General features: G+C 43.1%; 1 protein-coding gene across 3 annotated transcripts in view; it reads right to left on the bottom strand.

The window, feature by feature from the left end:
- Nucleotides 1-9448, bottom strand: part of LOC310686772 (condensin complex subunit 3-like) — a 40302-nt gene extending 30854 nt beyond the window's left edge. For all 3 annotated transcript variants that reach the window (XM_083520520.1, XM_083520519.1, XM_083520518.1), the window contains exons 1-5: nt 9284-9448; nt 6869-6975; nt 4479-4688; nt 3361-3589; nt 1898-2043 (exon numbers count right to left, since the gene is read on the bottom strand). In XM_083520520.1, coding sequence (XP_083376646.1) covers nt 1898-2043; nt 3361-3589; nt 4479-4688; nt 6869-6973 — 690 coding nt within the window. In that variant the 5' untranslated portion in view covers nt 6974-6975; nt 9284-9448. The remainder of the gene's footprint in view (nt 1-1897; nt 2044-3360; nt 3590-4478; nt 4689-6868; nt 6976-9283) is intronic.
- Nucleotides 9449-20195: the final 10747 nt, after the last annotated feature.

Raw genomic sequence — 20195 nt, forward strand, 5'->3', positions numbered from 1 at the left:
ATAGATAGCAGAAAACAATTCTCAAAGTCATAAAAGCTGGAATTACAGGCTGAAGACCAAGGTTACACAGACCCTACATAATTAAGAGTTTGGTAAACAGTAAAATAAAACCGTGTGCTTTAAACTTGAGCCTAAGGTCAAAAGGCCAAGAGCACATGGAAAACAAACCGGCTGGAGAAGGGGGGAAGTGTGAAGAGGGGAAGAGGTTTTTTTTCCTATTTTATTTTGAGGCTGTAAACTGTTCCTTCCTTTTTACTTTGAGGAAGTTTAAATATGCTGGCTTAAATGTAATTATGCAAAGGATTTAAGAAATGCTAGATTTATCCTGAAATTAAGTCAGCCAGCCCAGCCCCCTGTCAGACAAGAAGACGCCAATCGAGCACTTATGACAAATGGCTGTCAGACCTTTGTTTAAAGACCTCTAAAAGGAGATATTTCATTGATGATGCATGAGAATATGAACCCGAGGTCTCTGACATCTGTTCAAGATAACAATTTAAAATTATTAACCATCTGTTTTGGAGGGCAAGGAAGGCAAGAGGTGAGCTGGTAATTAAGATTCCTTGTTGAGACACATGTAAGATATATTACTACTTATTTGTCATTTATAGATGTAACAATATATAGCTCTTTGTGTTCCATATAAGGACAGTAGGATATGAGTGTATTTTTGTGATTGGTTATACCAATCAGCCAATAAGAATTTCAACCAGGCTGATGGGACAGAGGCAGCCATAGGAGGAGCAAAGGGGGCTGGATTAAGGAAATATAAGTGCTGGCCATAATGGCAGGAGGGCAGGCCAGAGCTTGGTAACCATATACCACTGTGCCTCTTATTTATTTGTCTGACAAATAAATTATTTTTTTAATTTCTCTGTTGCTGCGTTGAATATTTCATTCCAGCTAAGCGTTAACCACAAGCAGGATGCTACACTGCATCATGCTCCTCCAGACCTCTGAACTGGCTGCACCCATTATTTGATGCAACTGTGCAGCTCATTACTTCTTATGGCAAGCTGAATGCTATAAGAGCTGAGCCACAATATTTAACAGTTAACATAATGCACTTTACTAACATTTACATTAGTTACACTAAACACTGAACCAGAGCTTGAAACAAAATTCAACCATATAATCCTCAATAAAAAGCTGTATTAAAATGGACCAAAAACTGTGCCTGGCATATCCCAATGGTCCTCTGCAGTTCAATTCTGCTCATGTTTTGAACAGGCTCGGACAGATTTAGAGAATAATAATAATAATAATAATAATAATAATAATAATAATAATAATAATACTTTTATTATTAATTGCCATGTACATTCATTGCTTCTGGACCATCCTGATGAAAAACACTTGGCAGCCAGAATACAGTAGATTAATTGGAAAAACTGCTATGATGCAGTTTGAACTGACTTCCTTGGCACAATGATCAGAACCAGCAATATTTATAACAGAAGTTTAAAAAACACTGCAAATACACCTATACATAAGTTTATACCTGTACAGTGGTGCCCCACAAGATGAATACCTCACAAGACGAAAAACTCACTAGACGAAAGAGTTTTCCGTTTTTTGAGTCGTTCTGCAAGACGAATTTCCCTATGGGCTTGCTTCGCAAGACGAAACGTCTTGCGAGTTCTTGCGAGTTTGTTTCCTTTTTCTTAAAGCCGCTAAGCCGTTAATAGTCGCTAAGCCGCTAATAGCCGTGCTTCGCAAGACGAAAAAACCGCAAGACAAAGAGACTCGCGGAACGGATTAATTTCATCTTGCGAGGCACCACTGTACCCCAAACATAATTTTGCTCCCCAGAGAGAATAAAATTGAGTTCTCCAAATGTTTACACCATATATTACTAACAAGCAATGTAAGTAATTGTAGTAAGATCTTGACTTACCTGGTATGCCAATTTCCTAACCGTCTCTTTTACATCCATAGTACGACCTATAATTTTTGGCAGGGTTTCAGCTGATGGACCAATACATGACAGCACAGTGCGCCTGACTTCCGGATTGGAGTCGTTCTCAATTAAATTACTGTAAACTAAACAAAAAACAGTATTACACAGAGTATGTTAATGACCAGAAAATGTACATAAAGAAAATGTACATGAATAACAAGTGACCAACACCCTTTGCATTAAGATTTTATGATGCTCATGTTAGATGCACAACTTCTACATTTTTGGCAGACGTTTAGTTGATGGGCCAATATATGACAATCTTTTTCCACACCAGATGTAAATACTCAGGGAAATAGGCTGGAATTGACAACAAGCGAAGGGCTTCCTAGCACATGCCCGATTCTTAAAAGGCAGAGCACATGTCAGTCACACTTCACATATTTGCTACAGGAAACATTAAGTTACACTACTGTAGCAAACTTGACACAAACCAAGGCAAACATGATACAGCTTGCAGAAACTAGTAGCCTTTGACCTAACCACAGTAGGAAGAGCTGTTTTGGATTAATGCCCTCTTCCTCTTCCCCTCCAGTTCCCCATGCTTCTTCGAAATCCATTCTGGAGGATTTGTTGGCATGTAGAGGGACGGGAAGTAAACAGAAATCCTGCTATACCAGGAGAACCCCATTGCCACAGCATTGGATATAAACCATTGACTGGAGTATTGACTCAAGAACTGACCGCAGATATCAAATGATTTAGGCATAACACAGGAGTACAAAGTCACCCTTTTGTGGATGACACCTGTGTTAACTTTCCAGTCCCTGGAACTCAGTAACAAGTCATAATAAACTGACACAAACAACTGCAGTTTGATGACTGATGAAAACTCCCCCCCCCCCCCGAAAAAAATATTGTTATCACTGCAAATAAAGCAACCTTTTTATAAGAGGGTCATAAAATCAGTCTTAAGATATTGTCTGCATTATATTCAGATATCATTTTAAACCAGGTTATTTCCCCCAAAAATGTATCGTTTAAAACTTTTTTTAAAAATAAAGAAAATCAGATTTTAAAAATTGGATTTTGAAACAAATGGTTATTCAGTAGATTTCAGTTTCATGAAGGGGGAAGGCAAGCAAGACTATACCATAACAAGCCAGGAAAAGTACGGTACTTCCAAACCAGGCCAGTTTTCTAACTTTTTCTTTTCCCCAACTAGGCCATTACCATAAACTGTTCTTGTCCCCTATGTCCTATATTCATACATATCTATTTTCCAATATTATAAAGTATCAACTACTTTACAGTTGCTTGAATAATTACATTCAAGTCTCCCAGGCAGAATTCAATACTAATGTTAATGTCTTAACTATTATAGCCAGTTTTTAAGAACTGAAAAGATAAAAATACATCTTTAAATTAAAATAAATATCATTGATACAGTAACAACGTACCATTAACCACAGGACAATCACTGTCCTTTGGATCTTGAAGTCTAGACAATGCCAGCACAGCTTGAATTCTCACATTTGGAACTTTATCTTTCACTCTGAGCAACATGGCATTGCTAATTTGATCAAATAGCTCATCTTCAATCTGAGCATTCTCCGGCAGGCTTACCAGAAGCTTATTAATAATTTGGCACACTCGAAATCGTACTGCACTGCTGTTTGCATCGTGAGACTTAAAAAGAAGCAAGGAGTTAATTTTTAGTGTTCCAGCATTATTGTTCTTATGTATAAAAAATATGAATAGTTTCAAGTATTTACATATAAAAATCTCATAAATTCACACAATATGAATGTATTTAAGTACCAAATGTATTCTTTGGTATAACAAAACACCCCCTTCATTTATTCTTACAATCCTGGAATCTTAAATTATTTGTTTTTCCATTTAAAGGATCTTTAACCCATGAATGAATGACACCAGATTTAAACCAGAACGCTGTGCAAAATAAACTTGGTGCTTAAGACAGCAATTATGAAGCTGGTCTTCAGCTGTGGCTGAATGCAAGACTATAGAACATAAACACAGACTGTAATTATAACCAAAACACAGCCACAGCCCATAGAAATCCCATAGAAAGCAAACTGGAGCCTAAGCAACTGCATATCCAAGACCCCTGTAATTGCACTTCAGAAATTCTGGCCTTAGGTGAATATTGGTTAGCAGCAGATTGTTCAGACAAAAGCTAAGCCCACTTATCATTGCTTTATGTCAGGCATAGGAAAATGCGGCCCTCCAGATGTTTTGAGACTACAACTCCCGTCATCCCTGACCACTGATCCTGTTAACTAGGGATGATGGGAGCTGTAGTCCCAAAACATCTGGAGGGCCGAGTATGCCTGCTTTATGTCTTTAAGAGCAGGAAAGATAACACAGCCCTTGCATTCAATGTGATTTCTACCCAATATAACAAGATTGATTTTACATCACCATTAAGAAAATAGCATAGGAATATACACCCCATTTATATGCAGATTCATACGGTGTCCATTAGATCATACTATAAAGAGGAGCATTATGCATCCAATGTTATTTTTTCACCATTACATTATTGCTAAGGTACCTCAAGCAGAAACTTGAACAAATAATTCAGAAGAGAATTTTCCACTTGCTCCTCTTCTTCAGTGTCATCTTTTTCTGGCTCATAAAATGAAACAACAAACTTGGCCGCAAAATTTATCACTTGTTCTACTGCAGGTTCTCTTTTGTAGACAATCAGGGCAAATTTAAGGTAATGAACAAATTCCTCATGAAAAGAGATTTTGTCCTGCAACTAGAACGTTACACAGTAAGTAATGCAATTTCAGTATCAAAATTCATCAATGGTGGAACAGACCTTTATTTAAAAAACGGGCAGACCCAATGACATGTTAAAATCCTTTCCACTGAGAACTGGTTCTTTGGACAGAGCTTGAAAATTCCAGATTAAGACTTGAAATCTGAAATACTGGTCATAATCTATGTTTTGTTGATACTTAAAGTCTTCTCATGTCACAGTACAGTGGAACCTTGGTTTTCAAACTTAATCCTTTGGACTCCTGAAACCATTTGAAAACCAAGGTGTAGCTTCTGATTGGCTGAAGGAGCTTTCTGCGCTCAAGCGGAAGCCACATCGGACATTCAGCTTCTGAAAAACGGAAAACTTACTTCTAGGTTTTTGACGTTCGGGAGCCGATTGGTTCATCAACTAAGCTGTTCAAGAACCAAGGTTCCACTGTACTGTACTGTGACATGAGAAGACTGTAAGTATTGTTATAAGAATTTTAAGGTCTTATATATATATATATATAAAATGTTCATAAATGTACCAAGCAAATGCATGTAAACCACATGTGTGAAACCCACAGAAAAGTCCTGAAACCACTTTCTCTCCCAAAATGACTTCAAATATTTCTCTGCAAGGTTGAAGGAAATGGGAAATCTCCCCATTGTCTCTGTGCTCACAAATCCTGCCAAGGGCACATTTAAGGTGTGAACATGGTTAGCCTGTGACCTGGATTCAGGAATTAAGTGCAGGAGGCTGCGGGAGGCAGTGGAAGACAGAAGTGCCTGGCGTGCTCTGGTCCATGGGGTCATGAAGAGTCGGACATGACTAAACAACAAAACAATAACAAAGAGTGGCCAAAACCCAGATAATGCAATCAGGTAAATGGTAAATGGCAGACAGGAGATAAACAACACACTCAGGATTCTGTTTTAGACCTCCCCCTGTGATGTATGTATGATGTATTTGGGAAGGTGGTCTGGAGTTTGAGAGTGGGCAATTTCAAAGTCTATATAAGGGCAGGCACACATTTGTTCTGGGTCCCTTCCCCCCTTGTGTGTGTGTGGGAGCACCCTGTTGCAACAGCTTTAATAAAGATCAGGCTTACTAGCTGCTTCACTTCTCAATATTCTCTGGTTGGTCTCTGTTATTTTCTCCTACCAATAGAGAACCTACAAAAGGACTCTATATGGGCTCTTGCGTACCCCATAAGGAAAAAGGAGTTTTTTCTTATAACAGTATCAACAAAACATATATGATGACAGTATGGGTGATATCTGGTTTTCCGTATCACGATATATATCACCAGCTAAACACTGTGATATCTCAATATATCACAATGTCTGAAATAAGGCTGGAGCTTATAATAATCTGGGGAAATATAACATATTAAGAACATAGCAATTGATTACAATATCATTCCCTGCAAAAGAATGACTTAATGTTTCTTATAGTTAATAGTTTCATGGATTCATTGACAAATGTCACCTCTCCTGAACTCAATAGGTGACCATAAGTAGGCCCCTTTCAATCCTTGCTTTCCTCCTCCACTTAGGCAATACAATAATACTACAAGGGTTCTGTACCAACATAACATGAAGCACTTTGAGAACTGTTATATGGAAGTGAAGCACTGTTTATTGCTACAAAATATACTGTTGTAAACTGAACATGGTTCACTACAGTGGTACCTCGGGTTACATACGCTTCAGGTTATATACGCTTCAGGTTACAGACTCCACTAACCCAGAAATAGTGCTTCAGGTTAAGAACTTTGCTTTAGGATGAGAACAGAAATCGTGCTCCAGCGGCGCAGCAGCAGGAGGAGGCCCTATTAGCTAAAGTGGTGCTTCAGGTTAAGTACGGACCTCCGGAACAAATTAAGTACTTAACCCGAAGTACCACTGTACTTGCAAATCCATATGGATATTCTGCAGTTGTATTTATTTAGGGAAGGCAGGCAAGTGAAGGTACTTTCACATGCCTGTTAGATATGCTCAGTTGCCCAAGCTTTCCTGTTACATATTCTGTTACATATTCTACTTCCCACCCAGTATCTTTCTTGAAGCAACCATCGCATGGTTTTGATGTGTAAAGGGTAAGGTTTTCAGTGAGACCAATGTATTTTATGAATGTGTTAGCCACCCTTGGGGGTTAAAGTCAAAAAGCATGAAATTAATAATATTTACCTCATTGTACATGTGCTTCAAGGATGCCACAAGTTTTGCATGATTTTGGTGAGCTTTTTGAGCTTTTTCAAAGGTCTCCTTAATATTGAACGTCTTCCCTTTCATAGCTGCAAAGAAATGGGTCATTTTAAAAACTTAACTGAATCTTGTACATTCATGGAACCCACTTCACTAGGTGTTCGCATCACCATGGATCAACCATTATGCCTAGTTATCAGTTTTCCAAGTTTCTTCAACTTGCCTAAACACAAGCTTCTACCTGTATTACTTTGCAAACCCTTTTATTCTTAGTCTTATATGAAAGCTAGTTCTAAATTATTTCATATTTCACTTATATTCTGCCTTCCCACCAAAGGTCTCCATAGTAGTTAACAAGCAAGATTAGAACGACAAAACTTCAGAAAAACCACCTGCAGTTTCCACAGGTGGAATATATTCAAAATCAATGTCACTTTTTTATTTTAGCACATGCCCTCTCATTTCTTTAGGGCACACAAGTGAGAAATATGCAGCCCATTTTCAGAAGCCCTATGCAAGTGATCAGTTCAGGCCTCAGGTAAAAATTACTGGACTTCCCATACCTGGCAGTATGGGGTAATGGAGGCTGAGAGTAAAGGAGGTACCATGCCAAACAGTGGCTTCTGTGCCACCCACGGTCAGTATGCAGCCCTTGGGAAAATGCCCTCAAAGGGGAGCAGAAAGGTTATGTGCTTTTGCCTCAGAAGATAGTAGAGCCACTTACAAGAGCCACTAATACTACACATACTGATGCCTAATCTAAAGAACATAAAGAGCAAACTGTCAGTTTCTATCATTTCAGACTACTTGTCATTCTAAACCAATGACTTCTCTGATGTGCCACACCTGTCCAGGTTTTAGATAGGAAGCTTTCTCTTCCATATCTGGGAGTGTGAGATGCCAGGGATTGAACCTAGAACAGGGGTTCCCAAACTGTGGTTCATGGACCAACAATGGTCCACAAACATCATTCCAGTGGTTCATGATGTGTCTGTGGATTTGCGGTTGAATACAGGAGTCAGCATATCTATTGCAATAAATATCCATGTTGATTTTTGACTATTTTATTGAGGTACAGTGGTACCCTGAATGCGAACGGGATCCATTCCGGAACCCCATTCTCATCCAGAAGTGAACACAACCTGCGTCCGCGTGTGATGTCAATTCGGCGTCTGCACGTGATGTCATTTTGAGCGTCTGCGCATGCGGTGAAACGGAGCCCGTTACTTCCGGGTCGCTGCGGAGCGCAACCCGAAAATATTCATCCCAAAAGTACTTCAACCTGAGGTATGACTGTAATTTTAATCTGTTTTAGTATGGCTGTGAATTTTTCTCTGTTTTATTTTTATTTTTGTAAACTGCTTGATGGCCCAGCTGCATTCCTATCTGGGTAAATTCCTTCCAGTAGCACCTTAAAGACCAACTAAGTTAGTTCTTGGTATGAGCTTTCGTGTGCATGCACACTTCTTCAGATACACTGAAACAGAAGTTGCCAGATCCTTCTATAAGGTGCTACTGGAAGGAATTTTTTTATTTTGACTATGGCAGACCAACACGGCTACCTATCTGTAACTGTATCGGGATAAAGATAGCCTAACATCTGGTAACCTCATTATGTTTATTAAAATTGAATGGACAGTGGTACCTCTGGCTGCGAACGGGATCCGTTCCGGAGGCCCGTGCGCAACATGCATAGAACGCAACCCACAGTGACACATCTGCACACGTGTGGGTTGCGATTCACCGCTTCTGCGCATGATGTCATTTTGCACATCTGCGCATACGGCGAAACCCGGAAGTAACCCTTTCCGGTACTTCAGGGTCGTAACCTGAAAAAACGTATCATGAAGCAAACATAACATGAGGTATGACTGTATTTCAAAGCGACAGCATTTCAACCGGTCCTTGGCCGCGTCTGCCATTCGCTTTCCCCCCTCTCCTCTGCCCGATTCCTGTAAGAACTTGCGGGAGAAGAAACCGCTTAAAAAGCAGCTTCATCCCAAACCCGTGTCGCGATATATTCATTTATGGGTCATAAATTCATTTACGGGTGCCTATATTCTTGTATATTGACTTTGCAGGCCGCCTTGTCTCGCCCAAGGCGGCTTACAATCTCATTCCTCTCCTGCAGGTAATAATAGACTTGGCACGCCGTTCTCTATCGCAGGAAACTGATGAACGTATGCATTTATTTCCTTTAATTTCGTAAAGCTTCATACACCGCTCGGTTGTGGAAAAACCTCAAAGCGGTTTGCAAAAGATAAAGCAGTATAAACGTCATAATAATAACAATAATCCCAATAAAAACCCCACCCAGAGGGAACGTGGCGGCGGGGGGGCGGCGCCGCCCTCCCAAGCCAGCCCTCTCCTCACATGCCCTCAAAAGACCCGTGTCACCTGAACTACTCAGCGCAGGCCACCAGAAGCCGACCCGGCCGCTACGACGCTCCAACTGCCGCGCGCCTCCCTCTTCCCGCCGTCGCCTTCAAAATGTAGACACGCCCACAGTGGCAAGGGGCGGGGCCGAGCTCGAGCGCTCTCTCTTTCGCGCGCTCTCTTTCCCCACCCTATTCTCGCGAGATCCCGGCGTGAAGGACGCCGCCGCGAGAGCCAACCGCAAGCTTAAGACTTCAAAATCTTTTATCGCGCGTCCACGGAGGAAGCGCGAGGTTGGGAAGGCGGAGCTCGTGCGCTCTCTCTCCGCTTCAAATCTCGCGAGATCCTGGCGGAAGAGGAGCGCGGCGGAGAAAGGAACGGAGAAAGGAGGGGCGCGGTTAAGACTCCCCGGTTGTGACTGGGGGATGGAAAAGGGGCGGGGCAAATAAACGACGTCAGCGCTAACGGTACCTCAGGTTGTCCGTTGGCCCTTTCGCGCCATGGTGACTGACGCTGCCTGCATAAATGTCTTCCAGGGTCGAAACGGCGCCAGCCCTTCGCCATGAGGAAAAGTTGCTGCGGTTGTGGGCCTTTCAGTTACACGCAGCCTTTCCTCCCCCCCCAACTCTGGTGGGAGGGGGCGGAATGCTCAGGTTATGTTGGACTACAACTCCCATCGTGCCTTGCTAGCAGGTTCAGCAGTCGAGGATGATGGGAGTTGTAGTCCAGCAAATACGTGGCGGCTGCTCCCTCCCGGCTGAGAAAGACTGGTTTAGATTCGTATGCTTCCTCAACCTTGGCCCTCCAGATGTTTTCGGCCTACAACTCCCATGATCCCTAGCTAGCAGGACCAGCAGTCAGGGATGATGGGAATTGTAGTCTCAAAGCATCTGGAGGTCGAGGAAGCCTGGTTTAGAGGAAAGGCGAACAGAAGAGGCTGCGGCGCATGAGTTTGCAGAAACCTTGGAGGCTTTTCAGCAGAAGTTGAGCGAGTGGATCTTTTCCTTGAGTTTCCTGCAGTGCAGGGGGTTGGACTAGATGACCCTCAGGGTGCCTTCCAAACTCATTGAGTCTAAAAAGTACACAGCCATGGAGAAAGAGCGGAGACAGAGTTTTTCTCCCTTCTCACAACACCAGAATTCATGGGCACCCGATGAAGCTGAACGTTGGAAGAGTTAGGACAGAAAAAGCACTTCTTCACAACAGAATAATAATAATAATAAATAATAAAATTAATAATAATTTATTATTTATACCACGCCCATCTGGCTGAGTTTCCCCAGCCACCCCGGGCAGCTCCCAATCAAGTGTTAAAAACAATACAACATAAAATATTAAAAACTTCCCTAAATAGCTACTTATTTCCTTCACATCTGGTGGGAGGGCGTTGTCTGAAAGACAAGCCCCATTGAATGTTGAGGATTTGCTTCTAAGTAAACAGGCTGCACTTATAACAACAACCACCCCTCAAGTACTTGCAATGGTATTATAAATGAATATTTTTATTTATCTTTCTTCTTATTATTATTATTTAGCATTACCTGACATTTTCAGAAGATAAATTTAAAATAGTTTCGTGTACCAAAAGCAGTTTATGTGCTTCTTCATCAGATGTAGACTTACCAAGCTAAAAGTTGTCCAGTCACAAAAATAATATTTTTAAGACTCCTCAGTGAAGTAATTAGTTTCACCTCCTAAAATGACATGCCCTGTGCCTGGAATATGTGACTGTTTATTACATGTGATAGTGTTGCTGACACCCTCATTCCAAACAGACTAATGCAAGAGAGATACCCAGCAACCAGTTTAGTAACATTTAAGTGCTGCACAAATCGTAGGCATGTTTATAGTGCAATCCTATGCATGTCAAACAAGACATGTCAAATCCAATTTCAGGTATTCTGTGTTGTGTGTGTGTCTCATGCTCCAACTGTAATATATTAACACTCTGGTAAGATGCTTCTGAAATTCAGAATGAAAGCAAAGCAAGAGAAGAAGATGATCATGCATTAGAATCATAGAATCATAGAGTTGGAAGAGACCACAAGGGCCATCGAGTCCAACCCCCTGCCAAGCAGGAAACACCATCAGAGCACTCCTGACATATGGTTGTCAAGCCTCTGCTTAAAGACCTCCAAAGTAGGAGACTCCACCACACTCCTTGGCAGCAAATTCCACTTGGCAGCAAATTCCACTTGGCAGCAAATTCCACTTGGCAGCAAATTCCACTTGGCAGCAAATTCCACAGCAAATTCCATTAGATGCTGTGTCAGTCCATTTTCTTATGTGGAAAAGATTCTAAGCTTTGAGGGAATGTATTTTAAACATATTTTAAGAACTAGCCGCTAGGGGACAATCAAGTTGCAGATTTGCATTGCTCCTGTGGTCAAAACACCACTATTATTTGTGTGTTGCAGCACTGAAAGATTTGGCTATATGCAGAACTGCCTTTAATGCATAAAGAAAAACACTTAAAGTATGTGAATACATAAATCTGGCAAGACTCACAGCTTACATAAGGGGACAATCGGACCAGAAATTATTAAAAGAATGGGGTTGTGCTAAAGAGTATATGAAAAAACATTGTTCTGGAGTTAGTATATTGGTATGTAATGAATGATGCTTTACAGGGTTAAAGAAAAAGAAAAATGGTGTTTAAAAAAAAAAGTACCAAGGTGGAAGTAATCTAATTAGACACAACAATACAGTAAGAGTAAATTTTTTGAGGTCTTAGAACAAAGGAAGGAAGTCAATTTGTGTTTATGTACGTAATGATATGGTTTTTTTTCTGTAGATGTGTGCTTTTTCGTTTTTGTTTAGTTTAGTTTTGTTTCCTTTGTTTTTTCCCCCTTTCCTTTTCTGTTTTTTTTTTTTTATATGTTCCGGGGATTTTTGTTTGTATAGCATTATTTTGGATTCAATGTTTGTAATTTTTGTTATGATTTTGCATTGAAAATAAAAAAATTCTTAAAAAAAAGAAAGAAAAACACTTAAAGTAAGCAATTCAACTTGCTTTTTATATATATCATAAAAGGGCAGGAAGTATGTGGCATGTCATACACATACTTATTTTTTGTAACCATTTGTTGTCAAAACACATGCAAAATGTGATGTTCCATTGAATTCCACACCATTAATCCAAGTGTCTACAAATCCTGAAGAATTATACAAAACCCCACCATTCAGGTCATTTACATATATACACAAGGGTAGCGGGTGGAGCTGTGGTGTGGTCTAAATCATTGAGCCTCTTGGGTTTGCCAATTGGAAGGTTGGCGGTTCGAATCTGCATGATGGAGTGAGCTCCCATTGGTCTGTGCCAGCTTCTGCCAACCTAGCAGTTCGAAAGCATGCCAGTGCAGGTAGATAAATAGGTACCACTGCGGCGGGAAGGTAAACAGCATTTCCATGCGCTCTGGTTTCTATCATGGTGTTCTGTTGTGCCAGAAGCAGTTTAGTCAGGGAAGGAGCTCCTGTGCCGCTCCTGTGGATCCCGCCACCTGAGGTAGTTGCCTCACTTTGCCTCATGGGTGGACCGGCTTCTCCCACTGGTGCTGGCCTGCCTGCAGGGGAAAAAACCAACCACTCTTGAATAGCCACTAGACCCCAGTGTTCCCAATTTCGCTGAGGGGCAATTCTGCTATGTTGACATATTAAGCCAATCTACTGATTTGTGATGTGTAACGGATGTGATATTATTGATTTTATGCTGTTCGCCATTGCAAAAATATGTTGGTTAACATGCCGCAGGATTCTCCTCACACAGCCCTGGATGGGGGAATGCAGGAATTTCCCTGTATATACTCTTAGTTTCAATTGATCAGTCAACTCCTTGGCTGCAGCCTTCAAGAAGCATTGATTAGAGTGTCTTCAGAAGATTTACATCCAGTGCATTGCCTGCTAGAAAGTAGTGTTTGCTGACTTCTTAATCAAGTCAGGTAGACAAAATAGCTGTGGATCAAAGCAAGGCTTACAGAATAGTGCAATATATCTCCTGGTGCACTCTTTCCCCCTGTCTTTTTTTAGATACAGCATTTCCAAATGGATGGTTCATATATGCATTAGGAAGCAATCCAGGCAAATTACATACATGCACAAATAATATTTATGCTATGTTAAGAATTCTCAATCAGGCATATTTGGATCACATCAAATAAGTATCATTGCTTTGTGGCAAACTTCCTATCAAAAGTACAAATCTATACATATATTATTTTAACTTAACTAATTGGGACGTGGGTGGCGCAGTGGTCTAAACCACTGGACCTAGGGCTTGCCGATCAGAAGGTCGGCAGTTCGAATCCCTGCGACGGGGTGAGCTCCCATTGCTCAGTCCCTGCTCCTGCCAACCTAGCAGTTTGAAAGCACGTCAAAGTGCAAGTAGATAAATAGGTACCACTCCGGTGGGAAGGTAAACAGCGTTTCCGTGCGGTGCTCTGGTTTCGCCAGAAGTGGCTTAGTCATGCTGGCCACATGACCCGGAAGCTGTACGCCGGCTCCCTCGGCCAGTAAAGCGAGATGAGCGCCACAACCCCAGAATCGTCTGCTACTGGACCAAATGGACAGGGGTCCCTTTACCTTTAACTAACTGATTAATGTATATACCACTAATGCCCAGATGGCTCCTAAGCAGTTTACAAAAACATAAAACCAATGGCACAACATTGTTAAAATACAGAATAACAACAAAATACACCATAATTATAATACATGATTAAACAAACAAAATGTAAACTTCTGTGATTAAAATATGCAATAAAACATTCCCATTAAAAAGAACATAGCAATTAAAGCAGGAACGTTGGGTCAGTAGACTGAGCAAATGCTTGTGTAAAAGAGTGCACTTTCAAAACTATTGCAGTTCTATGCAGATGGGGGCTCTTGGATTTCAGCAGACAAACATCAATGAAAAAGGCTCTTGTCACTACAAGGTGATCAGGTAAAAAAAAAAAAAAAAGGTAAAGGACCCCTGGATGGTTAAGTCCAGTCAAAGGTGATTATGGGGTTACAGCACTCATCTCGCTTTCAGGCCGATCCAGCGTTTGTCCGCAGACAGCTTTCTGGGTCATGTGGCCAGCATGACTAAACCACTTCTGGCAAAATGGGACACCATGATGGAAACCAGAGCGCACGGAAATGCCGTTTACCTTCCTGCCAGTATTTATCTACTTGGATTTTGATGCGCTTTCAAACTGCTAGGTTGGCAGGAGCTGGGACAGAGCAACAGGAGCTCACCCCATCACGGGGATTTGAACCACTGACCTTCTGATTGGCAAGCCCAAGTGGCTCAGTGGTTCAGACCACAGCCTGTAGCAAGACTAACTAAGTTATTTTTGATGGTCTTAAGGTCCTTACTGGGCAATGAAAGGGAGATCAGTCAGGTGCCACCCAATTCACCCACTCAGGTCTGTTATGCAAGCCAGCTCCTTCATCTGCAATTACAGTGGTACCTCAGGTTAAGTACTTAATTCGTTCTGGAGGTCCGTTCTTAACCTGAAACTGTTCTTAACCTGAAGCACCACTTTAGCTAATGGGGCCTCCCGCTGCCACCGCGCCGTCAGAGCACGATTTCTGTTCTCATCCTGAAGCAAAGTTCTTAACCCAAGGTAATATTTATGGGTTAGCGGAGTCTGTAACCTGAAGCGTATGTAACCCGAGGTACCACTGTAAATCGTGGGTTTGGGTGGTCCTATTATGTACTGACCTGACGCTGAGCATCAGCATCAGCAGGCTTGCAGCCTCTGTAGCCACCAGTCACTTGCAAATTTGGATCAGTAGATAGAATGGCCTGCAGCTACCCCCCCCCCCGGTTTTTCTGATCCCTGCCATTCACCATGCTGCAACTTCCCCTCCCAGAAATAACTTGCAACATGATACCAATACCCCCACACCACGCTCATCCTATACCACAAATGTTCAGTTATCAGAGTATATAATCTCAGAACAGCTGAACCAAACTGCCACCACAGTAAACTATTTCCCCCTCCACTCCCCCTCTCATTGAGGGGCTGAGATGCAAACACTCCCCACGTGCTCTGTTAATCTCTTAGGAGTGACCCCTCTGTCAAAAACTCCCAGAATTTTCTTACTTCCTCGCTGCAGCTTACCTCTTTCTTACGCCTCCTTTGCCAGTCTCCCTTTCATTATTTCTCCATCCTTCCCGTCTTAACATTATTTAAATTCCTTATGGAACAGTGGTAGCTTTATGCCTGTCCTAATGTTAATCAGTTAATGGGAAACTTTATGAAATGTAATTTTCTACTCTTTAATCAAACTGGGTTTCCATTACAGTTATTGAGCCATAATTTTCAGGAATGTATATGTGCCTCTGATACTAAGATATGGCAAACTGCTGCCAACATTCCTTCGACTCTGGTTATCTGCTATATTTATTCTTTCCACTGTTGCAGATGCATGCAGCAGCCGAAGTCTCCTTAGTATTCAAAATAAACTTTGGATCTTGTAATCACCTGGATTCCCATTGAAGCTAATTGGGATCCAGTTTGGATTTCACATACAGTGGTACCTCGGGTTAAGTACTTAATTCGTTCCGGAGGTCCGTACTTAACCTGAAACTGTTCTTAACCTGAAGACCACTTTAGCTAATGGGGCCTCCTGCTGCTGCCGTGCCGCCGGAGCACAATTTCTGTTCTCATCCTGAAGCAAAGTTCTTAACCTGAAGCTGGGTTAGCGGAGTCTGTAACCTGAAGTGTATGTAACCTGAAGCGTATGTAACCCGAGGTACCACTGTGGTTTTGCAAGAATTAATGCATTTTGCAACCCACGGTGAGTGAGTAAATCTAGCCAAGGACAGAGTGGTGTGGGAGTATCACTACAAGCTACAAACTTACAAGTTTTAAATAATATTTTAGATTGCATTCACAGAACACTGTCAAATACATGCGAAGCCAAAAAGCAGAACAGTATGGGGCTATGTGCTCTGAAATAAAACCTTGCCTGGTCATTCAAAGAATGCAGAGGTCAGTTACTCAGCACTGAGGTGTAAATATTTGGAGATTTGTAAATATTTGGAGGAAAATGTTGTAATGGTTAAAAGAGCTGAGGTGTGAAGCTGTAAACCAAAGCAAACAGGAATAAAGTGGAAAGGGAAGAACTAATTTGGCCAGAGATTCAAAAAACAAGGAAGCCAACTTCCAGAGGGATAGTTTATGGATTCAAATGCACTGCCCATCATATTTCAGCAAAAAGTCATTCTCAGGGGCCTCTAATAACAGTAAATTAAGAATACAACACAGTGTGGAAGCAACAAGGGTGCCAGACATTAGAGACCGAGATGCCGCTTACACTGCTCACTGGCTAAAAGTTAATTCTATTTGAAAAGGTGGTTCCTTGTTTTATTCAGTTTCTATTTTGATTGCAAGGAACTCAGGACATCATCCAGACTGACCCCCCTCAAAACTTTTGACAATAGTTTTGGACTTAGGAAATAATATAAATGGTTATTATGGTATAACTTCATAAAATAATTGAAATATTGTTTCCGACTTATAAACTGGCATTCGTTTGGTCACCAGTGGGGAATAGGATGGGGGAAATTCATAGTGACTATTATACATGCATGTAGGCAGGCTTACAAAAGTGTTGTTGCAATTATCATGGGCATTTGCAAGGCTGTGCTACTATTTATTGCAAAGCGGTTCACCGCTTCTCAGTCGTACCTCTGATTTGCTAAACACCCCACTTTACCCACCCCACTGACCAATTTTCTCGTTCTTTCTGCAACATGGTGATCACCTTTGAAGGTGACGTTCTGTGCACATTTACTACAGCATGTGTTCAATGAACTCAGAAACTATTTCTGAGAAAATTTATATGACGTGGGTGCATGGGTGTACAGGTCTGCTACTATGCCACCCCATCCTACGTGTGTATAGTGGGAATAAGTTGTACAGTGGTACCTCGGGTTACATACGCTTCAGGTTACAGACTCCGCTAACCCAGAAATATTACCTCGGGTTAAGAACTTTGCTTCAGGATGAGAACAGAAATCGTGTTCAAGTGGCGCAGCGGCAGCAGGAGGCCCCATTAGCTAAAGTGGTGCTCCAGGTTAAGAACAGTTTCAGGTTAAGAACAGACCTCCAGAACGAATTAAGTTCTTAACCCAAGGTACCACTGTACTGAGGTCACTGCAGTTGATGGCCCACGCAGATGCACAGCGGACTGCAACCGTCCACAATGCTGGTAAGAACTTGACAATGTGGCAGCCGTGGATTGGACAGCCCATTTTTCATTCTGTTGGAATCCATTGACTGCTGAACAATTGCAGACAAAAGTGATGCATGGACCTTCACATCCTCCAGTCTTGGTGGTGGGGGTGTGTGGGTGTGGGGGGGTGTTTTTCCAACACACCTGAGTTCCTTATTGTGGAAAATCCAGCCTGCCCCTAAAAATATTAAGAATAAAAATAAATAAAGTGCTTTTTGCTTAAAAAGGCAGTTGACATTTTTATTTTTTAGAAGAGTTAAATTCTCAAACACATGCAACCTTCTCTCTTTTTCTAAACAACATTCATTTCCAAGGTAGCTCAGTTGGTTTTGGGTTCAAGCAAAAGACTCCTGCATAGGCAGGGGGCTAGACTAGATGACCCTCAGGGTCCCTTCAACACCACAATTGTATGCTGGGCAATATATCAATATATCGTCCAACACCGGTTTGAAGTTCATATCGTGATAACTGATTCATAATATTTGAGCTGGCAATATATCGCGCATCACAATGTGTGTAAGGGCTAGGCGATATCTGGGTTTCAACATCCCGGTAACTCACCAGCTAAACACTGCAATGTTATCACCAGCTAAATACAGTATTGCAATCTATCACAATGTCTGAAATAAGGATGGAACTATACAGAAGCGAACAGGACAATGTCCTGGCAACTGCTACTATTTAGGGGTCTAAAACGGATAAATGACAATATTATCAATCACCACACACTCAGTTTCACAAACAGGCAAGCCAAAACGCATCAAAACAGGACTTTGCTTTGGGCTTGGCTACCAAATGGTAAGGGGCGCGGGTGGTGCTGTGGGTTAAACCACAGAGCCTAGGACTTGCCGATCAGAAGGTCGGCGGTTCGAATCCCCGCGACAGGGTGAGCTCCCGTCGCTTGGTCCCAGCTCCTGCCAGCCTAGCAGTTCGAACGCATGTCAAAGTGCAAGTAGATAAATAGGTACCGCTCCGGTGGGAAGGTAAACGGCATTTCCGTGCGCTGCTCTGGTTCGCCAGAAGCGGCTTAGTCATGCTGGCCACATGACCCAGAAGCTGTACACCGGCTCCCTCGGCCAGTAAAGCAAGATGAGCGCCGCAACCCCAGAGTTGGCCACGACTGGACCTAATGGTCAGGGGTCCCTTTACCTTTCCTCTACCTTTACCAAAAGGTGGTGTTCAGGACAATCCAAAGGACAGCGATAAGCCAGAGTGAATAGAAATAATCTGGGACTGCCAGGCAGAAGCCTGCTAGGATGCAGAAGCAGTAGTGGTAGAAGCAGCTTGCCATAACCGCAGTAGCGCCAACAAGCTGCAAGGCCTGCAAGTCCTCCTGGCAGCAACAGGAGGGGCAGCAGTAGCGGTGGCAGCCTGCGAGGCTGTAACGGCACCCTGCAAGGTGTTGTGGAGATGGCGGTAAAGGACCCCTGGGTCCATTCAAAGGCAACTATGGGATGTGGTGTTCCATCTTGCTGCAGGCTGAGGGAGCCGGCATTTGTCCACAGACAGCTTTCCAGGTCATGTGGCCAGCATGACTAGACCAGTTCTGGCACAATGGAACACCATGACAGAAGCCAGAGCGCATAAAAACGCTGTTTACCTTCCCGCCACAGTGGTACCTATTTATCTATTTGCACGGGCGTGCTTTCTAACTGCTAGGTTGGCAGGAGCTGGGACAGAGCAATGGAAGCTCACTCCGTCGCAGGGATTTGAACTGCCAACCTTCCCATCAGCAAGCCCAAGAGGCTCAGTGGTTTAGACCACAGCACCACCCGCTCCCTTATATTGTCCTTATATTGTCAATTGTACCACCAATTGGTAAAGGTAAATGTAAAGGGACCCCTGATCATTAGATCCACTCGTGACTGACTCTGGGGTTGTGGCGCTCATCTCGCTTTACTGGCCGAGGGAGCCGGCGTACAGCTTCCGGGTCATGTGGCTAGCATGACTAAGCCGCTTCTGGCGAACTAGAGCAGTGCACGGAAACACTGTTTACCTTCCCGCCGGAGTGGTACCTATTTATCTACTTGCACTTTGACGTGCTTTTGAACTGCTAGGTGGGCAGGAGCAGGGACAGAGCAACGGGAGCTCACCCATTGCGGGGATCCAAACCTACGACCTTCTGATCGGCCAGTCCTAGGCTCTGTGGTTTAACCCACGGTGCCACCCGCGTCCCATCCACCAATTGGTAGCCAAGCCCCAAACCCAAAGTCTCATTTGGCTGCATTTTGCCTTGTCTGCTGCTGAAAGTGTCTCTCCCCTCGCTATTAAGCGATGGGATCATTTGCTGCCAGAAGTTGCCCAGCAGCTTCCGAGGAGGCAGAAAAGGCCGAGATCCAGGGCGCGCATCAGCAACCTCGGCGAGCGGAGGCGTTGAAGGAGAGGTGCTGCTGGGAACCCAGGCGGGGTGGGCACGATCCTGGCTTGCCTTGGACGTCTCCAGCCAGTCACCGTCGAAGCGGGACGCTGCGCCAGACAAACTCACTCACTCTCTCCAGGTTTAATCCGGCGCGGCTGCATCCTTTTTTCGCTCCTTCTTCTCCGGGGGCGGGCAAGCGGCTCGGCGTCTCCGCCAGGGAATGCGCAGCATCCCACCCGCGTGGTCTCATCTCTCGGGGGCGGAGGCCGATCCCTTCGCCGAGAGGGGAGGGCCACGATCAACGGGCGGAGGAGTGGGCGGGCGCGCGCGCGCGTGGGGTTCTCGCCT

This window comes from Podarcis liolepis, assembly GCF_965112155.1.
Source record: "Podarcis liolepis genome assembly, contig: SUPER_9_unloc_1, whole genome shotgun sequence".
Lineage (NCBI taxonomy): Eukaryota > Metazoa > Chordata > Lepidosauria > Squamata > Lacertidae > Podarcis > Podarcis liolepis.